At 57.3% G+C, this 22185-nt stretch overlaps 2 protein-coding genes across 5 annotated transcripts in view; one reads left to right on the top strand and one right to left on the bottom strand.

The window, feature by feature from the left end:
* The window catches only part of NIBAN2 (niban apoptosis regulator 2), a 50942-nt gene extending 48205 nt beyond the window's left edge, over positions 1 to 2737 (top strand). Inside the window, exons 12-14 of the mRNA XM_032418916.1 lie at positions 89 to 196; positions 303 to 414; positions 807 to 2737. Of these exons, the coding sequence (XP_032274807.1) occupies positions 89 to 196; positions 303 to 414; positions 807 to 1390 (804 nt within the window). The 3' untranslated portion in view covers positions 1391 to 2737. The remainder of the gene's footprint in view (positions 1 to 88; positions 197 to 302; positions 415 to 806) is intronic.
* A 1855-nt stretch (positions 2738 to 4592) lies between these two features.
* The window catches only part of LRSAM1 (leucine rich repeat and sterile alpha motif containing 1), a 38733-nt gene continuing 21140 nt past the window's right edge, over positions 4593 to 22185 (bottom strand). For 3 of the 4 annotated variants that reach the window (XM_032418348.1, XM_032418350.1, XM_032418349.1), the window contains 11 exons: positions 20425 to 20495; positions 17896 to 17995; positions 16610 to 16697; positions 15916 to 15990; positions 14457 to 14537; positions 12949 to 13044; positions 10872 to 10970; positions 10036 to 10167; positions 8868 to 8949; positions 6514 to 6662; positions 4593 to 5334 (listed from right to left, as the gene is read on the bottom strand). In XM_032418348.1, the coding sequence (XP_032274239.1) occupies positions 5209 to 5334; positions 6514 to 6662; positions 8868 to 8949; positions 10036 to 10167; positions 10872 to 10970; positions 12949 to 13044; positions 14457 to 14537; positions 15916 to 15990; positions 16610 to 16697; positions 17896 to 17995; positions 20425 to 20495 (1099 nt within the window). In that variant the 3' untranslated portion in view covers positions 4593 to 5208. The remainder of the gene's footprint in view (positions 5335 to 6513; positions 6663 to 8867; positions 8950 to 10035; positions 10168 to 10871; positions 10971 to 12948; positions 13045 to 14456; positions 14538 to 15915; positions 15991 to 16609; positions 16698 to 17895; positions 17996 to 20424; positions 20496 to 22185) is intronic. The other variant, XM_032418351.1, reaches the window with a different exon arrangement.

Genomic DNA, 22185 nt, shown 5'->3' with positions numbered 1-22185 from the left:
ACCGCGGACCCCCTGGCGTGGGCAAGGATCCCGAGGCTCGGGTCAGACCCCCGGGCTTTCATCCGCCTGACCCCTCTCTTCCTGGCAGAAATACGACTACGACAGCAGCTCGGTGCGGAAGCGGTTCTTCCGCGAGGCGCTGCTGCAGATCACCATCCCCTTCCTGCTCAAGAAGCTGGCGCCCACGTGCAAGTCGGTGAGCGCGCCCCTCCCCACCCCCCAGCCTCGGCAGCCCCTCGCCCCCAGCCCCCTCCCTCCACCTGCCGGCCTGACCCCCGCCTCTGCCCACCCCACCCCTGCAGGAGCTGCCCCGGTTCCAGGAGCTGATCTTCGAGGACTTCGCCAGGTTCATCCTGGTGGAGAACACGTACGAGGAAGTGGTGCTGCAGACGGTCATGAAGGACATCCTGCAGGGTACGGGGGGGGGGCCAGCTGGGGGGGGCCTCAGCGCCGGGGGAGGGGAGGAGGTCATACAGATGGCTGCTGGGGGGTCCTCCTGGTCCCACGCGCTAAGCTGCAAAGAAACCCAAACCTCGGGCCTTGGGCCTGGCGCTTGGTTTAGGCACGCTGTGCGGCCCTGGGCGGGTAGCATCGCTCCTCTGTGCTGTGCTGTCAGCTCAGGCTTTGGCGTTGCAGACGGGGGCAGATGAGGGACAGGAGGACACAGTGGTGGCCGGCTTGGGCTGCTGGTTCCCAGCAGTGAGGCCGGGGGTGATGATGGGGGTCCTACGCGGGCGCTGTGGAGGGTGGGCTGGCGGCCGCGGCCCCCGCGCCGACTGTCCTGACCCCGCTCTCTGGCTCCGCAGCCGTGAAGGAGGCCGCGGTGCAGAGGAAGCACAACCTCTACCGGGACAGCATGGTCATGCACAACAGCGACCCCAACTTGCACCTGCTGGCCGAGGGCGCGCCCATCGACTGGGGTGAGGAGTACGGTGGCAGCGGGGGGGACGGCGGCAGCCCCAGCGTCCCCGAAGCAGCCACCCACTCAGAAAAGCGACGGCGTGCCAAGCAGGTGGTGTCTGTGGTCCAGGACGAGGAGGCAGGGCTGCCGTTCGAGGCCGGCCCTGAGCCACTATCACCTGCGTCCCAGGACAGTGGCACTGAGCTCCGTGGCCTGCTGGCCCGGGATCTGCGGGCCGAGAGCCCCCCGCCGGCTGGCCCTCTGCTCAACGGGGCCCCCTCCCAGGAGAGCCCCCAGCCCGCGGCAGCCCCTGAGGCCTCCTCGCCGCCCGCCTCACCCCTCCGGCAACTCCCTCCTGGAAAGGCTGCGGACCTTGAGCTTCCCAAACCTAGTGACCAGGAGACCGGGGAGCAGGTGTCCAGCCCTGGTGGCCGCCCCCCCATCCACACCACCACCGAGGACAGTGCAGGGGTACAGACGGAGTTCTAGGCCGGTCACCCCCGAGCTTCTGCTGGACATGGCACACAGGCCACCCCCTCCAAGACACTGGCAGGCTTGGCTCCAGCCGGGGAGCCCCAGATCTAGGCCTCGGGGTGGAGGTAGGGGAGGGCTGGTGTGGCACCTCTGGGGCTGGCCCACCTGAGTCACTTTATTGGGTTTGGTCACACTTTGCTCCGTTTTCTCTTCTGTGGGATGATCTGGGGCTTCCTGCTTGTGCTGGGAGCTGGGCCAGCCGAGGGGGCTGAGGAGTACCTTGGTGGCCGCCGGTTCCCTGGGTCCTCCCTTCCTGCTTTCTGGGGTCGGTTTCCCTCACGGGGGTCTCACCCTCCTTCTCAGTAAGACCGATGTAGAGTTGTTCGCTGGCTTATTCGGCCACTGAATTCTCTCCCTTCTCACCGGTGGAGGGGGCCCATTGGAACCAGAAGCATGGCGCGTTGAAGCCCAGCTCTGTGTCCAGACCACTGTCCTCCTCAAGCCTGGCTGGGCCTCCAGAGGCCAGGTTTGGAGTGGACACTGGCCTCGCTTTGCCTGCTGTGGGTGAGGGGAGGTGCACAGAGGGGTCTTCAGGCGGTAGCCAGGCTAGGGATGCCTCCTGGAGGAGGGGTAAGGGGCCGGGATTGGAATGAGAAAGGCCCAGAATGTGCTAGTCTGTGGAGAGGAAGTGTTCCGAGAGAGGGAGGGAGGGGGTGAGCTGCGGGGGGGTATTGCTGGGAGTGTCTTCAGAGCAGGCTGAGGTGGCCCAGGGAAGGCTCTGGAAGCTGGAGCAGGCTTTACATTCCCCACCCCCGCCCCAGCCTCCGGGAGTCCCTCTGTTCCCCCTGCCCGTCCTGTGGTGACACACTCCGGGCTGGGACGGAGGGGTGGCAGGCCGCTCAAGAGGTGGGGTTTGGGGGTATAGGTTCTGTCTTCTGAGGGCCACCTCCAAGGTACGCACTGTCCATCAGGGAAGCTGGGTCTGGCTCCCCAAAGCACCGCTGGTGGCCCCTCTGAGGATGTAGGGTCAGGCCGTGGCTTGGCCCCTGAAAAATTCCCTTCTTAGATATCCTCCTCCCAAAGCTGCTTGTTTCTGGGGGTGAAGGTTGAGCCGCTTCCCCAGGGCCCGGGATCTCCTGGCTTCCCCAGCCCCCTCGATCTGCTTCCCAGGGCAGGGGCCTCAGACCCCCAGGACGTGCAGTGGTGGCTGGTGCTCAGGGACCCTCCGGGTCCCCCCAGCCCTAATCTCAAATGCCTCACTAACCTTCTACCACCAGGTTCCGTGTTCACATCTCTCCTCTAGTGCCTTCTCTTGGGGTTGTCTCCAATCATCCTTCCCAGATATTGTACTGAAAATATTATGCAAACTCTTTAAGCTTTACTAATCAATAAATGATTTAAAGCCAGTGGCCTGCGTGTGGTGCCGCCGGTGGGAGACCTGGGCCGGAGCCGGTCTAGGACCAGCAGTGCACCCTGACTTTCCGGGCTCATCATTTGACCCCCCCCCCCCCGTGCCTGGTCGGAGGACACCGCCCCGGAGACGGGGTGCAGGGCGCATAGGTGACGAGCCTGATGGCAGCTTGGCCTTCTCGGCCAGGAGGGCTGGCAGCAGCTTTTTTTTTTTTTTTTAAAGATTTTATTTATTTGACAGAGACACAGCGAGAGAGGGAACACAAGCAGGGGGAGTGGGTGAGGGAGAAGCAGGCTTCCTGCCCAGCAGGGAGCCCGATGTGGGACTCGATCCCAGGACCCTGGGATCATGACCTGAGCCGAAGGCAGACGCTTAACGACTGAGCCACCCAGGCATCCCGGGCTGGCAGCAGCTTTAAGGCCAAGTAGCCCTGGGGTGTCCACAGCGGTGTGGGCATTTTTGGGGACTCCTGCTCACTCAGCAGTCACTGAGCACTCGCTGTGGGCTGAGCACTCCAGAAGGCGAGCACCCTCGTTACCGCCATTTTACCACTGTGTAAACTGAGGCCCAAGAAGATATGGATCCCTGGCTGAGGTTACAGGGCACACGCATGCACACACACGCACACACGCACACACACATGCACGCACACAGCTGGTGGGGATGGGTTGTCCCATCCAAGGGTGTAAACAGGCGTCCTGGGTGGGATGGCAGCCAGTCACCTTGAGGGACGTTGGCTTCCATGGTAGCCAGTGGCTGAGGGCTGGTCAACAAGGGCTGAGGTGAGGAACGGCGGGGGCCTTGGGGCCGGAGACCATTCAGCTGCAGTCTTGCTGTGGTCCTTGGCAAATCACTACACTCAGCCTCCGGCTCCATCTATAAAAGCAGGGCTGGGCGCTCATAAAAGTCTTTCTCCCTGGGCCTAGTGAGGAGCCTGGGTGATTCGCAAAATGCTGTGCCCTATGTGGCCCTGCCCGCCCAGGTCTCCATCTCCCTCGGCTAAGGCTGAGCCCAGGTTTGGGGCTGAGGGAGGGAGGCGGCAGAGCTCCTGGGGAGTCAGGGGTAGGGGGTGAGACTATGGGAAGAGGCCCCAGCTCGTGCTTGTAAAGGACTTACAAATGGCCTTCATCCCATCCCATTTCAGCCTACAGGGTTGATGGTCCCAATCCGATAGGGACACTGAGGTGCAGGCAGACAGGGCTCTCCGCCTCTCCAAGGCCAGGCCCCCGCATCCAGCATTGCACCTGGTGTGAGCACTCAGTGCCCCCTGGTGGCTACTGGCTGCGTCAGGGCCCCGTCAGGTCCCTTATTGAATGCATGGACAGGGAAAGGAGTCTGGGAGGCTGGCCAGGGTCAGAGTTAGCTGGAGACAGAGCCCGGGGGCCCCAAAGAGACCCACCTCTAGCCCAAAGCAAGCTCCACTTGGTTCAAAACCATCTGCCCGAACATACAGTAAACGTGCAGCTCTGATCAAGTACAAGGGGGCATGGCTCCTGTTAGAGTTGTGCAATGAACCACCCGCACAACTGCATGGGTTTAGGAGTCCCGAGGCTTCCAGGCTCCAGCCCCAGCGCTGCCATGTCCCAGCTCCCAGGCCCTGGGCCCTTCTCCGGGATAGCGGTAAGGGAGTGCACAGCCCCCGCCCCCACGCACGACCTGCTCCAGCTGTCTGTCCACCTGTCATGAGGGCAGATTTGGATAATGCCTCTCCCACCTCTCCCTCCCTTTGATTGAGGTGAAGCCCTCCCCCCCCAGCCCTCCCCCATCCCCAGGCTCCACCAGGCCCCAGCAAGGACTCAGGATCAGGCTGGAGATGGATTTATTGACATTCCTGCTTCGGGTGGGCAAAGCCCGTTGCCTGCCTGTGAGCTGCGGGGGGGGATGGGGGGGCGGACTGTTAGGAGGTACAGATCTGGAGAGCAGAGGGGCCCAGAGGGGAGGTCGGGAGGGCCGAGCGTGGCTTGCGGTACAAGGCGTGCACTCAGCACACCGGCCAGTCCACGTGAGGCCAGCCCGTGGCGCCCTGTGGTGGCCTCCGTACAGCGGCTCCGCGCTCGGGGCCCTCCCGCACTCCCACCGCCCCACCGAGGGGGACAGCGCTGTCCGTGTTACCCTGATGAGGACACCGAGGCTCCCGCAGGGCAGTGACCTGCCGCAGTCAGACCGCTGGGAAGTGGCAGCGGCCAGGACACTGAGTCCTGTGCTTAGACGGGGGCACAGCTGCTTCTCCAAACCCCGAGGCCGTCCTCAGACTCGGAGTCCTCGGTCCCCCACAGCATCCGGACGAGCGGCGGCAGGGCCAGGAGCACTCGGTCCCCCCCGCCCCCGCCCCCGCCCAGGTGTGCTCGGAGAGGAACGGGGCCATGAGAGAGGGACCCGGGGCGGGGCGGGGGGCTGTGCTGGTCCGTCTGGAGCCCGGGGCTCAGCTGCTGTGGTAGAGCCGGAGGCGCTGCGTGACCTCCTGACGGCACAGCGGGCACGTGCGCAGCGGCTGGCAGCACTGGTGACAGCAGCACACGTGGCCGCAGTTGAGGAAGATCATCTGGGCCTGAGGAGAGACCGTGGGAGCGGCTGGGTCCTGCCCCGGCCTGTTCCCGGCGACGGGGCAACAGAGCCCCCCGGACCCCTCGTTGTCCTTTACCTCAAGGATCTGAGACCACAGTTGTCACACGCCATCCGAACGGCACAGAAGTCGCTCCCGACCCCCTATCTCCCCGCCCCCCCCGCGCCCTAACAGCTGCCCAGGAGGCCACAGTGTGTCTGACCAGCCCTGCCGTTGGACCTGTAGGCTGTCCTGATTTTTGCCTTTTTGTGCCCTGACCGGCCCCTTGGTCTACAAAGGATTCCAACAGCACGGAGCAAAAGCCATATAAGCATGCCTGTGCTGTGCGTCAGCATTTCCTCTTTTCAGCACTTATGCTAAGGAAGTGATCAAGGATGCGCTCCCAACTCTGCCCAAGGCTGTTTGGTACAGCACTGCTCGTAGTAACAAACTGGAAGCCACCTCTGGGGCCCCAAAGCAGGGGGTTTGGTTAAATTTATAACCAACACGTCCCTCCGCATCACGGCATTCCCTGGGCTTAGTAAAGACCCTGGAGTAATTACACTGCTAACACGGTAGCTTCTTTTAAGTAGGATCACATGGTGGAGGGAGGGGAGGAGATTTATTTTCTACACTATATTAAGTTTTACAATAAACATTAATTTTGTTATAGATTTTATATATATATATATATATTTTTAAGATTATTTGAGAGAGAGTGAGTGTGGGGAGGAGGGACAGAGTGAGAGAGTTTTAAGCAGACTCTGCTGAGCACGGAGCCTGACACGGGGTTTGACCCCATGACCCTGAGATCATGACCTGAGCCAAAACCAAGTCAGATGCTTAATTGACTGTGCCACCCAGGCACCCCTAATTTTGTTATAGATTTTAAAAGATGGTTTTTTAAAAGTCTCTTCAGAGACAATTATGTTGTTGATATTTAATGACTTGGGAAATTTTCCTTAATTAAGCAGGGGGGAAAAAACCTCTTTTGAAAAAAAGTCCCAGAAAATGATGTTAGCATTAGGTCATGTTTGGGTCATGGGATCATGGTAATTTCCTGTATTTTTTGCTGTCCTGTATTTCCCCAAATTTCTAATGAATACAATCTACTTCTACCACTAGAAACAACACACATGCCTGGACAGGCCGGGCCCGCGGGTGGGGCCGCTGCCCCAGACTCACCTCCCGCTCCAGGCAGACGACACATTCTGAGGTCGGCACCACCAGCTCTGCCGGGGGAGCGGACGGGCTCACAGACTCAGGCAGCTCCTCGGGGGCAGTGGGCACCTCCAGGGCCCCAAGGACCTCACCCTTGGGTGGGTTCAGCAGCTCTGTGGGGACCAGACAGGCTGAGCCAGGGTCATGCCCCCAGGATCCCAACCCCCAGGGGGTCCCCTGGCTCTGCCTGCCATGAGTGAACAGTGAGCTAAGGTGGGGCCCTCGGATCCCACAGGAGGGTAAGGGCCCCCCCTTATTTCTCTTTTCTGAGCCTCACCCCCGCCCCCCATCCGTAAGACAGGAGTGCTGACTCACTGGCAGGGAAGGCCACAGTGCTGGTTAATTGGGGCCTCTAACCCCTGACCCTTCCCTGGATCCTTCACAGGGACCCTGCAAGGAGGGCTTGTCACAAAGAAGAGCAGCCACTTGCCCAAGACCACAGGGCCACCTGGTGGTGGAGGCGTGGGGCAGGAGCCCTTGGTTAGGGGCTCTGGGGGGGACGGGGGCTGTGCTCACAGCTTCTCCACCAGGTCTCCCAGGAGACCTCCGGGGAGCAGGGAGAGGAATGAGAAGGCCCCAGGGCTGGCCCCTCACCGCCCTGCTCCCAGGAGAGCAGGCACCCGCCCCCCCCACCCCCCCGGGGCCCAAGAGCAGCACAGCAGAATCGGCCCTTACAAAGTGGTCTCTCTCATCATGCAACATACACCAACATCCCTGAGTCCTCTCCATCCCAGATGCACATCCTGATCTTGGTTCAGATTTTCCCATCTATCCTGTGGTTTGAATTACGAGTTTTTATAATTGGAAAAACCTGAAGATTTTTTTTTTTTTAAGGCTGTTACAACACTAGGCTCTCTGAAGGTACCACAGTGCCACCAAACCATCACTGTAAAGGGGCTCTTCTGTATTTAATGTGACACCAAGTGAGTTCTGGAAGCAGGAAGAGGATGTCAGGAAAGGGACTGAAGGTCTCCTGCCCCCTCTGCAGCTGACAAGGAGAGGTCCCACCCAGCCCTCCCTGCAGCTGGGCAGCATCAGGAAGAAGCTGTACGCAGCCTCAGTGGGGAAGGACCTGCTGGTCCCTTCTGGCTCCTGCTAGCCGTAGGGATTTTTTGGAGACGGTGGGAGGCAGCCATCATCTGAGGGGCTCAGAGTGAAGGACACTTATGTCTGCCAGGAGGGGGACCCCAAGCCCTGATGCCAAACTTATCCGGACCTCCAGTCTGACAGCAGAAAGGTGTCAGTACTGGAAAACATCTGGAAGGGGAGGAAGGGATCTATTTCATACATTACTTGATATTAAAGAACTATTAGTTTAATGCATTTTTTAGGTTGGATCAATGCCCCGGAATAAAATCGGCTGGAAAGCTGGAGCCTGTGGACATCATGACACGGCCCAGGCACCTAGGGACCCAGATCTCCCCCACGCCGGCCACCGAGCTCTTGCCTCATCCCTGCCATCTGGTCCGGCAACCCCACCTTCGGTCTCTGCCTTGAACGGCCCCTGCCTGAGACCGGCTTTGCCGTGGGCTCGCCCAGACTGGCAGCCCAGGCAGGCCCACTCCTTCCATCCTTGCTCCAGGCTCCCTTCCCTCCTCAAGACCCCTCGGTCTCCTCTCGAGGGAGGCCTTAAGCTCAGTGGTTCAGCCATCGGCCAGCTGTGGGACCTTACGGGAGCACATTAACGTCTCTGTTCCCTCCGCGCTCTAACGAGGACAGTAGCACCCACCTCACGGGGCTGACACAGGGGCGACACGACACGGTGCATGCGCAGTGGCTGGCGAATACCTGGTGCCTGGGTCGTGCTCGGCACACGGGAGCCCCCGCCTCCCGCATCCGCTCCTGCGTCAGCCACAGCACCTAGGCTTCCCCGGGCCTCCACACACAGGTGGACTGCCTTCATGACCCGCCGTTACCCCTCTGCACGTCGTCACAAACGTCTTTCCACAGCCACCACAGGCCCGCCCCAGGCACGGTGTCAGGCACTGGGCATGGCTGGTTTCCCCCTCTATTCCAAGGGTCCGCGCTGTGTGGTTCCCAGTGTACGGTAGGTTTAGGGAAGGTTATAGGACAGGGCACCAGGAGGGCCCTTCTCCTTCTACAAGGCAACTTCTCCCTCTTTCCCCTCCCCGCTTTTTGTGGCCTATTTTTTCCATTTGGAAATCCTGTTCCTTTAGGAGGGAACCTTAAGGACCGGTGGGGGCTAGGACCGGCCCTTAGTTCTCGTCCTGAAATGTAAACAGGTGACCGCCTCCCCCCAGAGCACAGTCCGCAAGCGAGGTTGGGGCCTCTGCTTAGGAGATGCCCTGTATTGGTACCTGGCTGCATCCTGGCCGCATCCAACAGCTCCTGGACCCTCCGCAGGATCTCCTGCTGCAGACCAGCTTCCGAGATGCCCACCTACGGCAGTTCAAGGCAAAGCAAGTTACGGCCTGGGCTGGGTGGGAGCCACAAGGACCGCCTCCTTCCTGGCTTCTGGCACCTTCACCTGGAAATTCGGAGGCCTGGGCCCCCAGGTCAACAGGGGGCAATGCAGCACCACAGCTGTGGAGGTGACCAGGTGGCAGGGAGGGAGACCGAGGCCCCAAAGGGAACTAACACCGGTAAGAGCCACAGTTTAGCACGTGCCTACCCTGCATTGGGGCAGGACTCGCTGAAAGCATCACCTGCGAGACCGCACGTCTCCCCCCACCCCCCGACAACAGGGGAGTCAGGACCCACTGTCAGAGTTCACAGGAAGGGGCAGGGAGTGCCCACTGAGGCCGAGCTGCTGAGGAGTGGCAGTGCTGGAGTCCCACAGACCTGCGGGTGACACAGCCCCTGTGTGTGACCCGTCAGTTTCTGGGTCAAGGACAGGCCACACGGCAGAGGGGTAGACAGCATGGCCTCTGGGACCGGACCACCCATGGCTGGGGCCTGACCGTGCCGTGTGACCCCGGGCAAGCTACCACCCTGCCGCGTCTCCACTTCCTCATCTGAGAAACGACAAGGATGCTACGTGCCCGGCCGGGCCATTGCGGGGGCGAGCATGGGGAAGCCCTCAGGACAGCCTGGCACTGGCAGCGGCCACGGACCTTAGCTGCCCTCAGTCGGCTCTTTCGAAGCGTAAACGAACTAACGCAACGCGGAGCTCAGCTCTGACCCAGGACGTCAGCAGCTCAGGCAGCGCTGCCGTTCCGAGGTCCGTGAAGCCGGGGGCGGGCCAGGCCAGACAGCCTCCGAGGACTCGTCCTGGGCCTACAACGTCAAGGTCCAAGCAGAGCGGGGGGAGTAGTCTAGGGTCGGGCGGACGGCGTGCAGGCTACACCCAGGGGCGGAGGGGCCGACGAGGTGGGGGTTCTGGCTGTCTGGAAGCACGGGGGCCCCGGAACGTGGGCTCATGGCAGACCGCACCCAGAGCGGCAGGAGAGCAAGCCGACCCTTGGCGGCTCGGACGGCCTCGTGCAGCGCTCCACCCCCCGCCCCCCAGGGGCTGCCGCCTCCCACCTTGGCCAGGTCCGCAGGGCTCATGCGGCTCAGCGTGTCCAGTGAGATGCGGTGGTGGGCGAAGAGAGGCAGGTAGTGTTCCGCCGACAGATCCACCAGGAGGGCCGCCAGCTGGCGCTCCAGGCCTTCCTCCTGCGGGACAGACCCACGGGAGAAGCTGACCGCACCGCCAACGCGGCGCCGCATTCACAGCGGCGAACAAAGGCTCTGAGCACGTTTAACAGAATATATAAAACGTCTCCTCGGAACTCTTCCTACAAAAATGCACACGTGAGCACAGAGATAAAGACGCGAGGAAGTTCACTGCCAGTCTACCTGTAAACTTGAAAATGGTTAAGCGATCAGGCACCCATCAGGAGGAGCTGTTTAAATCAATGAGGGCTCATCCAGATACTAAATACTATGTCTGGAAACAATGAGGAGATTTATTATGTATACAGCTAGAGAACTGCCCGTCATTATTAAGAGTAAAAAACAGTTTGCCAAAACAGTATATATAGAAGGACTCCATTTTTATTAAAAAACAAAACAAAAAAACCAGTGTGTGTGTGGGAGGAGGGGGGACCACATCCATCCTGCCCACAGCGGGGGTTTGCAGGGGGTTCCTGTGCTCCCCACCCCACATGCACAGTGGCTCTGCCCCACATAGCTCTCCCCCTTCCCGTACCAGAAGGAAGGCACCCGCGCTCTCTTTTCTGTCCCCGCCGGGGCCTAGCAGAGGACCCGGCACACTAGTCACTGGAAATATGAGCAGAACAGAACTGGAAAGATCAGGCAGCCAGGCATCCCCGAGGCGGGGGAGGCTCTCCGAAAGGGTGCGGACCAGCAGTCCTTACCTGCAACTTCAAGGACAAGGGTTTCTGGTTCAAAAGCCGTTGATACTGAATCAGCCAATAATTTTCCTGCTTGGTTTCGCTTTTGGCTTCTAACTCTGTCTGCCAAGGATGAAGCAGGCATCGTTAGTTCTAGGTCAGTAAATAAAAACTGTAAGGACAGTGCCCATTGTGAACGAGGCTTTTGGCTGGTGGAGGTCGCTCGGGATTCTACAAAGAACTTCCGCAGCCCCTTGCCAGGCTGTCCCCCAGTGGTGAGTTAAGTCTCACCACTTAAACTACTGACCCCGGAAAGGCAGGAAGTGCCTCGACCCCCAGTTACCTGCTGCGAACAATCTCAGCCAGGGCACACCTGGGGTTGGGGCCAGACTCAGGGCTTCGGACGCCTGCCACCAGGCTCTGCGGGCCCCTCCTCGGGCTCAGCTCTGGTGACAGGCAGGGAGAGAAATAGGATTCTAAGGACAATATGGGCCTCTGGAGTGGGCTTCACCCTTCTAACAAAGCTGGAGAACGACAGACATGCTACTGAAACGGATCCCTTCATTCTGCCATGAACAAGTAGGCATGATTCTAGGTGCCGGGGCCAGTCCCACGACAAAAACGGTACGAACAGCAACAGCTAACGTTCTCAGAGTGCCGTGGGCCAGGACCTGCTATGCACCCAGGTGCCATTTGCCTTAATTCGCACAGCTCCGTGAGGGGGTCCAACTTCCAGGGTGAGCAAAGGGAGGTTCAGAGTGATTAGGAACCTGCCCAGTTACAAGAGCTGTCCGGGGTGAGGGCCAGGACTTGGACCCAGGCCTGTGCTGCCCGGGGACCTGTGTTCTGAGCAAGCCAGGCGGCCCAGCCAGGACTGTGGCCACACGCTGGGGGCCAAAGGAGAGGCGGGCAGCAAGACTTCAACCCAGGCCTTAGGGCCTGTCTGGCCGTCCCTCCCAGACCTTGCCAAGCTGCTCCCCTCTGCTGCCCACGGCCCTCCCCAGGCTGTGGACACATCTCTCGTCTGGCACCCGTGACCCCAGCAGTCACGATCTGCTGAGGGGGGGCTTCCTCCCCTGGATGGTGAGTGCTCTGAGGCCTCTGAGGGCAGGAGCATAGGGCCAGAGGGCACAGCGGCTGCTGCAAGATGCCACCGTGCCATCCGCGTGTTAATACAGTTCGCAGGCGACGGCGGTAAGGCATCACGAGGAACCGGCAGCTTCTGACCGCCTGCAGGGAGTGACACAGTTACAGCTGGGCCCTCTCCTCCAGAGATCCTTGGGACACCAAGACAGCTCCTTCCCCAGAGGAGATCAGCCCGTGAGTTGAACCAGCACCCCAAAAGCATGGTTTAAAGAGACAGCTTCTGAACCCGCGCATGGGCTCGTGTGGGGCTGTGGAAGCTGGTCTCACTCTTCCCTGCACAGGGCTCCGTCCACAACGGAGCTCAGAGAACGTCTGGAGCATTAACGACACCATAGGAGCGACTTAGGCCTCTGTCCCCAATGCTCCAATGCACACGGGGTCTAGAGGAAACGATCGCCACCTGCCACCATGACAATGTGCCAGAGTCAAACACATTTGGGTACAGGGGAAAGCTGGGCAACTCCTGCCAAAAGCTTATTACACAGCCTGCCCTGGACACAGAAAGTCCTCTCCTGGGCATCGGTCTTGAATAAATACTCATGGCCATTCTCGATACTCCACTACAAAGAGAGCATTCCTTAGAAAAGTAAAGAACTGGAAGTAGTCTGAATGCTCAGCAATGGGCTAGGATGGCCCATCCAAATGCAGCCAGGAAGCGTATGGAGAACATTTTAGGGCATGAAAAGAACAGAGGCAAATGAGCTGGTTCTAAAGAGGTGTGTACCATCTTATGTTTGTAAGGCACACACATACACAGCTATAAATACGCATCGTAGTGGTCAGAAAACACATCAAAGCGTTAGCATTAGGTAACTCTCAGAAGTGAGTCTTTTCCTTCGTCCTTTTTCTTTGATGAGCAACTATTACTTGAATAACAGTAACGCTTCTAAGAATGGCGAGTGTGTTTAGGGAAAGCGAACCCATGTACGATGCGGAATGCAGAAGCCGAGCGCACCAGAATTTCCCGGAGCTCTTCCTCTCGTCGCGTCTTTTCCTTGAGCAGCTGCTGGAGCAGGGAGCTCAAGGCCCAGCGCTGCTCCGAGATCATCTCCTGCAACACAAGACCATGCCCAGTGCCGCTGGAAGCTCATAGCTCTGGAGCCAGGAGTCCCCCCATGGGGTGACAGGATCCCCCCCACTTCATTTCCAAGCTGGCAGCCGGGACCCCACAGTGGGCCCAACTCAACCAGACAGAGGGTTGGGGGATGGAGCCGAGGGGCCCCTCTGCCTGGGCATCCCCTCATCTTCTCCCTGTGGGGGTCAGGCCAGGCGTGGGATCTAATGACTCCTGACAATGGAATGGTAAGAAACAGCAAACAAAGGAAATGACAAGCCACAGGTACATGACTGCAATCTCAGGGACTACAGCGCGTGTGGGTGGAAGCACAGGCAGGGAGGGTTGGCGTGTAACCCCCACGGGTCTGGAAGGTTCTACCCAGATGGAGGCACATGCAAACTGGGCGAAGTCCTCGTTTGTGTCTGTGTTCCACTCATTTCTTACTCTTGGAAACCACGGAGGCCCTCAAAATGGGAGCCTCACAAGCTCTGATGGGCAGGAGACATGGGCACCTGCCAGGCACGGTGGCTGCATCTTTTCTGAGAGCTCATCTCTGAAGACAGGTGGCAAGGCTCACAAAGGGCTTTGCATTGGCTAGCTTGCCCCAGTGTGATGGCCCTAGGACACAAGCTGGGCCTGGAAGATGATTTCCTTTTATGAAGGGGAGAAATGGGAGGCCTAGGAGGGGAAGTGACCTGCCTTAGGTCACACAGCACATCTGTGACAGACCTGAGAACAGACACAAACACAGGGACAGACAGCAGCCTCTACTCAGAAGCCGGATGTGGGGCGCAGGTCCTCACACACCATTGATCCATCCCCTTTTGGACATTTGGGCAGAGGTCGGGGCAGGGCAAGGTCCAGCCCTCTTCTGTGCCTGCCCAGGTCACACAGTACGACTATAGAGGACAAAGGCCAGGTCCCGGACACGCAGTCCAGATCGCCACCTGCTGGTCCCTACTGCCCCCACGCTCTACAAGCAGGACACCCAGGCTGGAGCTCCCAGAGAAACCGCCTGCAGGGAGTGACACAGTTACAGCTGGGCCCTCTCCTCCAGAGATCCTTGGGACACCAAGACAGCTCCTTCCCCAGAGGAGATCAGCCCGTGAGTTGAACCAGCACCCCAAAAGCATGGTTTAAAGAGACAGGGAGCTCAGCAGTGACCCTGCTTCAAAACAAAGAAAATGCAGAGATGGAGATGGGCCTGGGTGAGCCTTGGCAATGAAACCCTCCTTCCTCTGACCCTCCTGCTGAGCAATAGGCTGCCCGACCCTAACCTTGGCCTGCGCTGGGCTCGCCCCCCAGGCTGTGCTCCCATCACAGCCCCAGAGGAGCCTGCCTGCCTGCCGGGGAGCAGCTGTGGGGAGGGAGGCGAGGAGGAGGGGCAGGCCGGGAGCCCTACATACCTGCAGTGCCTCCGTGTCCAGGGACTTCCTCTTTACCTCCAGCTGAGTCAGCTGCAATAACTCAGTTTCTATTAACTTAATCTAAACAGAAGACGAAACAGGGTTTTTTTTTATTCACATTAACCAAGGTTCAAGTCTGTGCTGCTCCCTGAAGGCCAAGTGGGGTCTAAGAAACCTTTCGGGGGCAGTCGGGAATGAAGGGGACCTGGGTGCCTTGGGAACCCCCTCAGCGGGGCTTTAAAAGAATTAGTTGTTTCAGGGCCCCGAGTGCTTGGGGGGCACAGACGGGCCTGTCCGGGAGGGCCCATCCCAGAGAGGCTAACGGCTTATGGAATGGAGACAGGCCTGCCTTTAAGGTTCAGGCCAGAGTGCAGAACAGACACAGGTCCTCACTGAGCCTCGCACTCACCGCAGTGTCTTACTTCCTGTAACTGCCGTCACAGAGAGCAGAGGGTAATGGAGTGACTAAGAACAACGATGGTAGCAGCTGACGCTTCCAGAACATTCTGTGTGCAAGGCTTGTGCTGTGTACTCTAACTACAATGTTGTCATCAAATCTCCCCTGGTTATTAGGAGATATTACTGCCTCCATTTTACAGATGAGGAAACGGGGGCTCAGAGAGCTTAAGTAACTTGTTCAAGGACACAGAGCAGGTTGGTGAGGGAGCCCTTTCCCGGGGCTCTCCCTGCTTGGGTCTGAAGGGGAACAGCTGGCCAGCTGGGTCAGAACCACCCACAGGGAGGATGCCTGGGGGTCAGACCCCACAGCTAGTGACTTCTCCACCCCGAGCCTGTGACCCTATGGCCCTCACCCCTAAGTTCCTATGGCCCCACCAACCCCTGGTCAGAGGAATGAGCTTCATGTCCGGCAAGGTGGGATTGAAATTAAAGAGGGAAATAAAAAGGTAAGTTGGTTTTGGCCAAAAAAAGAGAAAAGAATACAAAGAAAAAAATAAACATGCAAAAATGTAAAATTCAAAGTGTGCCGAATAGTATGCGATGAGCATTCCCGCAGCCTGAAAGCTCTGTCTCCAGCCCTCCAGAAAGCCCAGGGGGGCCCGACATAGCCCACGGGGCGGAGGCCAGCCTGCAGGTCGGCAGCCGAGCCCAGACCAGAGCACAGCTCCCTCCAGGCGAGGCGGCCTCCCCTGCCTGCCCTGGTGGGCCACCCCGTCCGCCCCAGCTCCTCAGTTTGAGCTGATGGAGGTGGTCCCTGGGGTGGAGCTGACCTCATTTCCCCCAGCGAGGGCTTCCTGCCTGGGGCACGCTGGATGCAGAGGCTGCCCAAGCCGTCCAGGCTGCCCACGGGCATCCGGGGAGGCAGCGGAACTGTTTATGTGGCAGGGGCGGCGTGGAGTGGGGGGGAATGGGTGGCTGAGCTGGCGCATGAAGGAGCCACCTCTGCCGTCTGGGAAGGCACGCAGGAAGGGGTCGGTGGGGCCGCACCCCCAGCCCTCACCTGGTTCCTGATCTGCCGGTGCATCAGGTCTTTCTTCACCTGTAGAGCCTCAAACGCGGCCTTCTGCATGGCGCTCTGCAACAGAGACCACCAGCTGCTCGGCAGGTGCCCGGCCCAGGCCAGGGGGAACACAGAATCTGCTCAGAAACCCCTTCACGGAGGACTTCTCGGTCTCTTAGAGGGAACGTAACTCTTCAGCTCACTTGTTCACATTTTAGAAATAATACCTGTGAAAGGCTCACTAGCCCTGGATACTATGTGCACTGAATTTCCACAACCAGGGGTGTGGGTGCTTTCACTGCCCAGTTTCACGAGGAAGGTGAGGCGGCCAACAGAGGTGCGCCATCTGGAAGCAGGAAGTCGAAAGGCCCTTGGCACTCTCCTGTGTGCTCTGCCTCCATGGAGTGATCCCCACATCCTGCCCCTAAGTCCTTACGACAGAGCCACATAGCACGGAGAGTGGGTGCCTGCCACGGAAGCAGGGGATCCTGCTCTAGATCTCAGTGACCAGAAAACCACCACACTCTCCCCCTCCCAGCCCCTCTGTCCTGAGGGTCTATATAGTTCTAAACATACTAAGCATCTTGGGTCTTCTACGCTAAGGACAGGGCTCCATGCAGACTTGTGATGCTCTGCCTCAGGCTCCCTGTGCCCATCTTGAGCCCCTGCCCTCACACCCTGGACAAAGGCTCACCTCCTGCAGGATCTGGCTGATGGCTTTGTTCTGATCCATCTGCTGCCATGACAGAATCTGCTGGAACCGCTCATCCATTTCGGCCATGCTGCCAGAAAGACAGCAAATTAATTCACTCTCTGAATGTTTTCTGAGCATCTACCAAGTGCCAGGAACCTCGGAGATCAAAATAAACCATTTACCCATTCAATAATAATACTCAAGCAGCACCTGCTGGGGGGTACCTCCTGGGCCGGGCACAGACATGGCGTTTGTCTTAGAAGGAAGGGGACAGAGTCGGTGTGTCTGGGTCCTCTCATCCACCCCTCCATCAGAATCTCCTCTACAATGCCCTTGAAGTAGTGGCCTGGCTTCTGCCCTCCCACCTCCACCAACAAGCTCATGACCTCCCAGGTGGGCCACCTGGGCCGTGAGAAAGCTCTCCTTCTCGGGTCCCCATTTTTCTGATAAGAAAATTGAGGCTCAGAAGGGAAATGGACTGACCCAACACTTCACAGTTACTAACAGAAGGGGGAACTGAGTCCAGGTCTGTCCGCCGCCAGTGCGCACACTCCTAAGCTCGATGTTCTATCGCCAGGAAAGGAAGGGGAAATCCCCCCACCTGTGAGGACACGGGGAGGCTGGGGGCTGTGCCAGAAGCACCTCGACAGGGGGAGAAACACCAGGGCAGCCAGTGCTCCTGGCCCGTCTCCCGAGCACCAAGAGCTCTTCTCCACGGCTGTGCCGACACATGTGGTTCCCTCAACAGACTAACCCACAGCGAGGCAGTGAACTTGGCCAGCCAGACCCACAGCTGCCGCCAGTGTGAAAGCAGCCTATCACCTCCCCCTCCAGGGCACGCTGCTCCCGGCCTCTGCAGACCCTCGGAGGTCGAGGAGGGCAACGTGGTCAAGAGCACGCCCCCGCTCTGCCTGGGCCTGAACCCTGGCTCTGCCACCTGCTGGTTGGGTTTCCTTGGATGTGTCACATAGGCTCTCTGAGCCTGAGCTGTGGTGGCAAAACGGGGCTAATGACCCACTGCCGCAGAGAGTCAGTAAGCCAACACACATCCCTTGGCCGAGTGCCTGGCTCACAGGAAGTGCATGAGAAGTGCGAGTGATTGCTGTCACTTTACCAGAGCCTGACCCAATCATGGGGTCCAGCTAGAGAAGTCATGAAGAGCCGTCACCGCTTGCCCATGACGCACGGCCAAGGCTGGGGCGGGGACTGCAGTGCCCAGCGCTCACCCCCACAGTCCTGGGCCCTGAGCCAGCGCCCCCAACTCAGGAAGCCTCTCCTTACCTTACCTGGAACAGGTCTGCTGGACCAAGCTCTGCCTCTGAGACTCGTAGGCCATCTGGATGAGCCGGTTCTTATAGCTCTCGGTCAGCATCTGCTGCATGGCGGCTGAGGAAACATGGGGGTGGGACTGAGAAAGGGGCACCACTCCTGGGGGCCTCGTGGGGTTCACCTCACCACCCGCCTCACAGTCACCCTTAAAAAACACGTTTTTAAAAAAAGATTTGAGAGGGAGAGGTAGCATGCGAACAAGCAGGAGGAGGGGCAGAGGGAGAGGGAGAGAGCATCTCAAGCACACTTCCTGCTGAGCACAGAGCCCGATTTGGGACTTGATCTCACGACCTGGCGATCATGACCTGAGCGGAAACTAAGAGTCAGATGCTCAACTGACTGTGCCATCCAGGCGCCCCCCTCCAAAATCTTTAAACTATGGAAGTAACTTAAGCTTGAAAAGGCTATTTGTAAAACACCAAACAGCATGCACACAAAATCTTTTATAATCTTATCACCCAGAGATATTTTGATATATATTCTTCTAGTCAATTTTTTTTTTTTTTTTAAGATTTTATTTATTTATTTGAGAGAGAGAATGAGAGACAGAGAGCATGAGAGGGAGGAGGGTCAGAGGGAGAAGCAGACTCCCCGCTGAGCAGGGAGCCCGATGTGGGACTCGATCCCGGGACTCCAGGATCATGACCTGAGCCGAAGGCAGTCGCTTAACCAACTGAGCCACCCAGGCGCCCCTCTTCTAGTCAATTTTTAATGCATATTTATAGAACTGAACAGATATTCATACACCCAAATTCACAGCAGCGTTATTCACAAAAACCAAAAGGTGGAAACGACCCAAGTGTTCACTGACAGATGGTGAACAAAATGTGAGTACACAAATGGAAATATTACTCAGCTTCAAAAAGGGAAGTTCTGACGCCTGCTGCAACAGGGATGAACCCTGAGGAGGTTCTGCTGAGTGAAAGAAGCCTGTCATGAAATGTCAAATACCACAGGATTCCACTTACATGGGGTACCTAGTGTCGTCAGATTCAGCAAGACAGAAAGTGGAATGGGGGTTCTACATGGGCTGGGGACGGGGAGGGAGAATCTGTGTTTATCGGGGACAGAATCTCAGTCGGGAAGATGCAGTTCTGGAGCTGGATGGCGGCTGCTGAGCAACGTGGATGTGCCTTGTGCCACAGAGTCGTACAATTACAAGTGGTTAAAATGGCAAAGTTTAGGTTATATATTTTACTACAACAACAAAAAAAATTACAATGTGACCACACTAAACACACCACTTCTCACTTTTTGTGACTAATTCCCCATGTCCACGTGGCAGTGTGAGGAACTGGCCGTAGCGAACTGCAGGGCACGGATCACCACGGTTTATTTAGATAATCCTCTATTTGGGGGCATTTGGTCTCTTTTGCAATTATTAAATGATAAGTGTCCTTTGCTCAAACATCCTTATGCAATTTGATTATTTCTTAAGATTAATTTTTAAAAGAGTACAGTTTTAAGGCCGTGAATAATAGGAGTTACCCTTTCTGCCCTCCAGAAAGATCCCGCTGATTCACATTCCCTTTGGCAGGGCACAGGACAGCATGATACCGTATGTCCTCAACAAGGGTTACTACCTACTCTTGGCTTCGTTGTTTTTATGGAAATCTTTTTAGTTATAAAAATAGTACATGCTCATTTTTAAAAAAACTAAGCAATAAGGAAGTTTAAAAAGGTGAAAACAAAAGTCCCCGGTACTGATACTATTCCTAATCAGTCAATTTATTATTAAACATCCTTCTGGAAATGCAAAAACAGGTTTTCTTTCGTATAAATGGTGGGTAATAGTGACCTTAAAATAGGAACATTAATAACACCTCATCAGGAGGGAGTGAGATGAAGTGGTGTATGCAAAGTGCTTGGCAAGGGGCCTGGTACACAGTATTCCACAGTATCCCACTCCAGTATCCAGCCTTGGGAGGATGGGGCCAGCCAAGAAGAACCATTCCTTATTTTAAAAAAAGGAGGAACTGACTCCTGGTCTTCCTTGGCACATGCCTGGATGCTCTCAGTGCTCATGATCAGACAGGAAGTACCCCCCCCAAGTATGGACAAAGTGTGGTGCCCTGGGGCCACTTCTTGGGAATGGCAGGATGGGGAGCTCCCAGCAACACAAGAGGGGCTAACCACAGCTCTTGGTAACAGAAACCCTATGGCCTTTGTGAAGTGCTCACTCAGCGCCAGGTATCATCTCGTCTGACCCTCAAGTGACCCCATGAGCTGGAGAATTATTGTTCTCCCCATTTCAGATAAAAACATGGAGGCTCCGAATAGTTAGGGACCAGTAATGGCCCTGAGGTCATACGGCTTGTTTCCAAGTCAGCCTGACCTCAGGGCCCATGCTTCCCTCCTGGACTTTACTGCCGCTCTTGAGCCCGCTGTACCTGACCTACAGGGAGAAGGTGGCCTCCCCCGCACCCTAGTCAGAAAAGCTCTGTTCCCAGGACACCACACCCCTCCCCAAGACCCTCCCCACTCACAGGCAATCTCACGTCTCCGCAGGTTCTCTGTCTCCTCCTGGGTTATGGACATCAACTGCTCCATCCTTATTCTAGGGGGAAAAAAAAAAATCCATCCATTTACTGAGCAGATCTAACACTTCCAACAGGGAATCGCATCAGAGGAACGCCGCCTTCTTCGGGAAGTCCTCCTTGATGTGCCCACCTAGACCAGCTCCTGCTGCATCACTCACTTCCACCCGGGCCTAACCTGCAGCCTCGTAGGCAGAGTTTCTTGCTTAACAAGATGAACATTCCCTTCGGAAAACGGGCAAAGGACAAAAACGGCCACTTCACAGATGCTTAAATACAAGTGACCAATAACCACCCGGAAAGAGGCTCACGTCACCGCTAACTAGGAGTACAACCCCCTCCCCTACCAGGCTGGGAGAGGAGGGGAAGCGCCAAGCACCGTGGCGGCGCTGAAGGTGAAGCGGGCACTTTCGCGGCCCGCTGAGAAGGGCAGCCGCCAGCAAAGCGTCTTCCGGAAGGCCATGTGGCAAGACCCATCAAAAGGTCCTTTGAACACGTCCTTCAAAAATATTCACGTCAGGGCGCCCGGGTGGCTCAGATGGTTGGGTGTCTGCCTTCAGCTCGGGTCATGATCCCGGGGTCCTGGGATCGAGTCCTGCATCGGGCTCCCTGCTCCTTGGGGGCCTGCTTCTCCCTCTGCCTCTCGCTCTCTCTCTCTCTCTCTCTCTCTCTCTCGGTCTCTCATGAATAAATAAAATCTTAAAAAAAAAAAAATTCACATCAGTGCCTACGTTCAGTAGAATGTAGAATCGAATATAGTGCTACAACAGTGCTTGTCATTACGAAACACCGGGAACTTCTGGGTCCACAGAGGACGAATTCGGATATAATCGCACAGTAAATACTCTACAGCTATTACCAACGAGGTTTCTGGCGTGGAAACACATCCGTGACACAGTAAATGAAAATTAAAAGGTAAGTGCACGTCCAGATGTGCACACTGCGTGTGTGCTGTTTCTCCACTGTAAACGAGTCCTAGTGGCTCGGACGGAACATCTTCTCATCTCTCTGCAGGGTCTCGCTTCGTTGGAAGCAGCATCTGAGCACCTCTGCCTCCTGCCCAGGCCCACAGGCTGCTCGAGGGAAGGCCGCATGACTGGACCCGCGGCCCAGCCCAGGGCACCCAACCAGGGAGAGGGCACTTGGTCAGCGCGTGCCAGATGAACTGGCCACAACCGGGCTGGGCCCTGGCGGCTCCCAGCTCCCGCAGCACCACGGCTGAAGGGGCCAGGTGAGGGGGCTACCCTACAGGAGTTCTTCCCAAGCAGCTAGGAGCCTGGAAGGCCGGCATAAGGACCACAGCAAAGCCCACGCTGCTATTCTGGAACTCCAGGGAACCAGGAGGGATTCCGGATAATCCTGCGGGGGAGGGGAGCAGGGGGGAAGGAGAGAGAGGAAAGAAAGGGGGCTCTTCCCTCTCAGCTATCCTCTTTCCTACTTACTAAAGGGGTGTGTCTCAGTAAACCTGGAAAACACAAAGGAACACACCCAAAGGTCACCACGTCTAATTTCTGCCTCTCAGAAATGTTTGGCAAGCCACTCAGGGTGGCTCCTTGTGCTCTCTGAGCAGATACACACTGTGTTTTGAAGAAATCATACACTGCTCTGCATTAACTGCAGCCCCCACTTTTCTACTTTGTAATAGATTGTGTTTCCCTCAATAAGAAATGGATTTTTCTTTTTTTTTTTTCCTTTTTTTTTTTTTTTTTT

Source organism: Phoca vitulina, unplaced genomic scaffold, assembly GCF_004348235.1.
Source record: "Phoca vitulina isolate PV1807 unplaced genomic scaffold, GSC_HSeal_1.0 scaffold21, whole genome shotgun sequence".
Lineage (NCBI taxonomy): Eukaryota > Metazoa > Chordata > Mammalia > Carnivora > Phocidae > Phoca > Phoca vitulina.
This window is presented reverse-complemented; position numbering and strand designations above follow the sequence as displayed.